The sequence below is a fragment of the Macaca nemestrina genome, chromosome 12, assembly GCF_043159975.1.
Source record: "Macaca nemestrina isolate mMacNem1 chromosome 12, mMacNem.hap1, whole genome shotgun sequence".
Classification (NCBI taxonomy): domain Eukaryota; kingdom Metazoa; phylum Chordata; class Mammalia; order Primates; family Cercopithecidae; genus Macaca; species Macaca nemestrina.
In genome coordinates this window covers 43,323,800-43,328,398 of record NC_092136.1, presented here as the reverse complement: position 1 = coordinate 43,328,398, position 4,599 = coordinate 43,323,800, and the positions used below count along the sequence as shown (strand labels likewise).

Genomic DNA, 4,599 nt, shown 5'->3' with positions numbered 1-4,599 from the left:
CTGACGCTGCCCAAATCAGAACGGTGTATCTTTTATTTACTCACGTCCTCAAAGAGCAGCAAGCCTTCTCCATCTTAATTTGACTCTACCGCAGAGCAGAGTTACGCTGGCGTGATGGGAGGAGATCATGGGCAGAGAGGAAAAACTAATAGCAGCATTGCTCACCTGAGACCTGAGATGCTCCCATGAGTTTTGAATGTACTCTGTTCCTTACGGCAAAGACACCATTTTAATAAGTACTATTCTTTTGACTTTGTTGTTACCCAAGGGTTCTGTGACATTCCGGCCCCTCCGTTTAAAAACCAGCAGATTTGAGAGCAGTAAATCTTCAAAACGGGGAATTTACATTGTTTTTCAGCTGACCGACTTCCAGGACAAGGACTCAACCGCATCTACCCAAATACCATGGTACTGCTTGCGCCCTTTGCCACCGGATCCTCCCCTTCCAATGAGACTTTCTGATTGTGTCTACTAACTCTCCTATTAGGAAATCCGTGGGTTGCATGCAGCTATTCTGTTGTATTCTCATTCTCACTCTCCCTCCCTTCTCTCACTCTCACTCTTGCTGGAGGCAAGCCACTACCATTCTGCTGAGAAGGAAAAACCAACAACTACTTTAAGAGATTAAGACAATATGCGCAATCCTCGCCGTTTTTAGCAATCACTATTTAAATCTGGCAAGAACCGACAACAGTCTTTGCAAGAATGGAATCAGTAAAACAAAGGATTTTGGCCCCAGGAAAAGAGGGGCTAAAGAATTTTGCTGGAAAATCCCTCGGCCAGATCTACAGGTAAGACAAAGGAAACCATTGCTTACCTGGGGCTCAGCATGAAAAAATCTGCAGGGCCGTTTCCGTAAACCCTGGTGGCTCAGAAAGATTGTAATATGATCGGAAAGTCTTTTTGTTGCCCATTGCTTGGAGCAGGGGTGCTCTGGAAACCTGCTTATTAATGCAGGAATGTTGCACTAAATGAACCTGTCTGGTGTGTGTGTGTGTGTGTGTGTGTGTGTGTGTGTGTGTGTGTGTTTGATTTTTGCTTTGGTGACTGCAGAGTTTTATCCTTTATTACACAGGATTTATCTCCTTTACAGTTAAGAAATAACCAGCACCTGCTCAAACAGCGTTTCTTTTGGTGCTCATAGAATGCCCCAAATTAAATTCTTTTCATGCAGACAAATGAATATAAAACACAACCCTCTAAAAAAATTAACCAAGAAATTCCAAAGAGTAATAGTTTATATATTATTAATATATATGTTATATATGTATATATGCTATATATATGTGTGTGTGTATATATATGTTGCGGAGAGAGAAAGAGAGAGGTCTCAGCTTCGAAAGCATAGTAGAGAATCCCCTAGTGGAATATGTCTTCTGCATTGAATGAAGAAGAATCAAAATATATCAATAATTGATAGTTGAAGCAATTCCTTTCTCTAAGACTGAAACAATGTATATGCATTTTTAATTATTTTCATCTCCTAGAGTCTATTTCTTGCATAGGAAATGTCAATGCCTGGAAGAACAGCCATAAATATAACAAGCAACATTACTTTGAAAGTCCTAGAAATGATTTAATTATTGAATCCTCCGATAGTCACTACACTAATTATGCTGTAATTTGCAAAACTTTAAATCATTTCAAGTATGTGATATGGATACAGCTTTTCTTAATAATTAGAGCAAAATCAAGAAGACAGAGCAGACATAAAAGGAAAAAGAATTACAAAGGAGCGCTAATTTTAATATTTTGGAAATTGAAGTCTCTGTAAATGCATGAGAAATGTAAAGAAAATGATCAAACCACTCCCAAATTTTCCAAATCTCTTCAGGTTTGGCGGGCTTCATGTAGGCACGATTATGCACCTATGCGGCAGTAGATACCGCAAGGGCCCTGCAGTCCCACAGCTACCATGGAAAGGGATGTTCTTTCCCAGTACAACTGCCATCCGGCGCAGAGTTCAACTTTGTAGATTTGAGCACACGAAGCCAATACAGGAAAAGAACACACACACACACACACACACACACACACACACACACACACACACACACATTGGCTGAATTTTTTTCTCCCAGTAAAAATAAATTGCAATATTTTCTAACATTATGATCAGACTTTAAGAATAAACATTAACCTAGCCACAAATACCTTTATGACCTATTCTCCAGGTGCTTTTTATAGAATTTGGAAGCCTGACATTTTTTTCTGGTGGCCTCAAACTGCTTGACAGCAATATTCCAAGCTATGCATATTTGAAATTAATTGTAAAAATTTCGCTTGCTTCACCCGTGTGTGTGAAAACAACTGGGTGTGCACATAGCATTTAAAACGGCACAGGTGAAAAACAATTACATGGTAGACTGGAAAAAATTTCTGCAAATTGTAAACGGAGAGGCTCTTTGTTTAAATATCGAAAGTATAAATCGCAAGGGGCTACGTACGGAGATGTTATCTTATGCATTCCTTTCGTTTGTTTGTTGTTAATAGAAATTTCATAAATATGTTGTAGACTAGAACACTGCCACCTTTTAGTAAAACCATTCCTTTTCTCCGCGTTCCCCTTTTCATTTACCCCTTCTCCCAAGTACCAAAGCCAAAAATGAATTGATGGTTGAAATCTCATGAAACACTATGCAAAAACAAATATTGAAGTGAGATCTTCCCCTTTGATGTGGAATATCTTACAAAAGTTGATATGGGAGCACGTTTGTGTATCTGGGAGTCGCATTTTGCGTCTTGGGAAAGGGATCCTTGACATTTTTCGGTGTTTGTAAGAGAGAGAGTAATGACGCAAGATTGTGAATAATTAATTATTCATGTTCTGGCAGTAGGAAGCTTAGGTGTCGGCCATATGCTGTAGAGTCCTTTGTCTCCAACTCCAGTAATAAGGAAAAAAAAATAGTAAGAAGTGTAACAGGGGCGTAAGCATTGAACTAGAACCCTGGAGCGGGATGAAGGGGAAGGAGAGTGCATGACACTCTCGGCGAGAGCTCTCAGGCCTTCTTCTCATGCACAAGCACTGGCCTAGAGAGGCCTTAGTCCCGGGGGTGCCCCAGGCTCAGCTCCAGGGGTGGGCTGGGGGACAGAATATCAGCATCGCCAACCTGGAAAACCTCAGCTTGCTAGAAACGGAAAAGGCAGCGCGGGTGGAAAAGGCTCTCAAGTTGGGCCCGCCTGCAGCGGAGTAGCCCTCTGGTACTGGGTTGCAGGAGGACACCTCGGTTGTCAGGGTTAAGCTCTGCTGGGCGCGGGTAGGAGTGGGAGGTCCCTATTCAGGTGCAGAGGACGCTCTGGTAACCTCTGCCCTCACAAAATGCAGACCTTGCAGACTCTGCAAGAAAGTTAGGCCCAAGCGGCCTGTGTATCTGAATCAGAGCGCCCAGGGCTGGATCCCGAGACAGGGACTCGCTACCTTAGGCCTAAAGGTGCTAAAGTTGAAGCGATGTCGCCGCCGCGGCCAAGGGCACCTGCAGAATGTGAGAGAGTGTGGGAGGTCTTGCAGCTTGGTGTCACCCCACCACCCTAATCCCCGAGGGTGGGGTGAGGTCGACAGCCCTCCTCCCAACCCCTACGGGTCCTGAAAAATGGGAATGGGTCAGCATCGGGGGTGCCTAAGCCGCCACGTCCTTGACTCGCCCCTGCTCTGCCGCGCAGGGTGCTGGAGAAGAAGCAAGACACCAGGGAGACGATCGAGCTGACGGAGGATGGGAAGCCCCTAGAGGTGCCCGAGAGGAAGGCGCCGCTGTGCGACTGCACATGCTTCGGCCTGCCGCGCCGCTACATTATCGCCATCATGAGCGGCCTGGGCTTCTGCATCTCCTTCGGCATCCGCTGCAACCTGGGCGTGGCCATTGTGGACATGGTCAACAACAGCACCATCCACCGCGGGGGCAAGGTCATCAAGGAGGTGGGCAACGTCTGGCCGCCCTGGCTCCCGCCCTTCGGCCATGCGGCCTCGCAAAACCCTATCTCCTGTGTGAGCTCCGTTTTTCCCCACTGAAAGGAAGGTTTGGGTGCTCCCTAAGCTCCTCGCTGACTCTGTCGTTCTAGAATGGACCCCAGTAGTGTTATCAGTTCCCTTTTCGCTCTGCTGTCTGGGCCTTCCCTTCCTCATCTGCAAAGTAGAAAAGAGCGTCTAGCTCACCAGGTTTTGTGAACTGTGACTTAATACAAGACGTTGGTGACTAGCAATGTCCACTAAGTCTAAATAGAAGTGTGTTTGTTTTACTTGGGTGAATAGTGCAGCATATTAATTATAGTTTTCCCAGGACTTCATTCAGTCCCCGCCAAAACATTCTTAATATTCAAAATGAAACAAACTGGAAAACAAAATCAGCTGTGTTCATATCAGCAGGTTCGGCTGAGGGGTCTTTGGGAAGGTTTACCTCTCCCAGGAGGAGCCACAACGTAAGAGGGTCCCAGGGTGGCAGGGAGTCGAGCCCAGAGGGGAGGGTCACGTCAAGGTCACAGAACCCCTGGGTCCGGACTTCCTTCTTAGAAACCCCAACTGCCGTAAACCAGACTAAGCAGGAGTTGAGAGCAGAAACTGGGGAAGGCTCTTGGAATCCGGGAGACCTTGCAAAATCCGCTGGG

General features: G+C 45.5%; 1 protein-coding gene across 1 annotated transcript in view; it reads left to right on the top strand.

Moving 5' to 3' along the window:
* Nucleotides 1-134: 134 nt before the first annotated feature.
* Nucleotides 135-4,599, top strand: part of LOC105487021 (solute carrier family 17 member 6) — a 41,584-nt gene continuing 37,119 nt past the window's right edge. The window contains exons 1-2 of the mRNA XM_011750289.2: nt 135-791; nt 3,661-3,913. Of these exons, the coding sequence (XP_011748591.1) occupies nt 706-791; nt 3,661-3,913 (339 nt within the window). The 5' untranslated portion in view covers nt 135-705. The remainder of the gene's footprint in view (nt 792-3,660; nt 3,914-4,599) is intronic.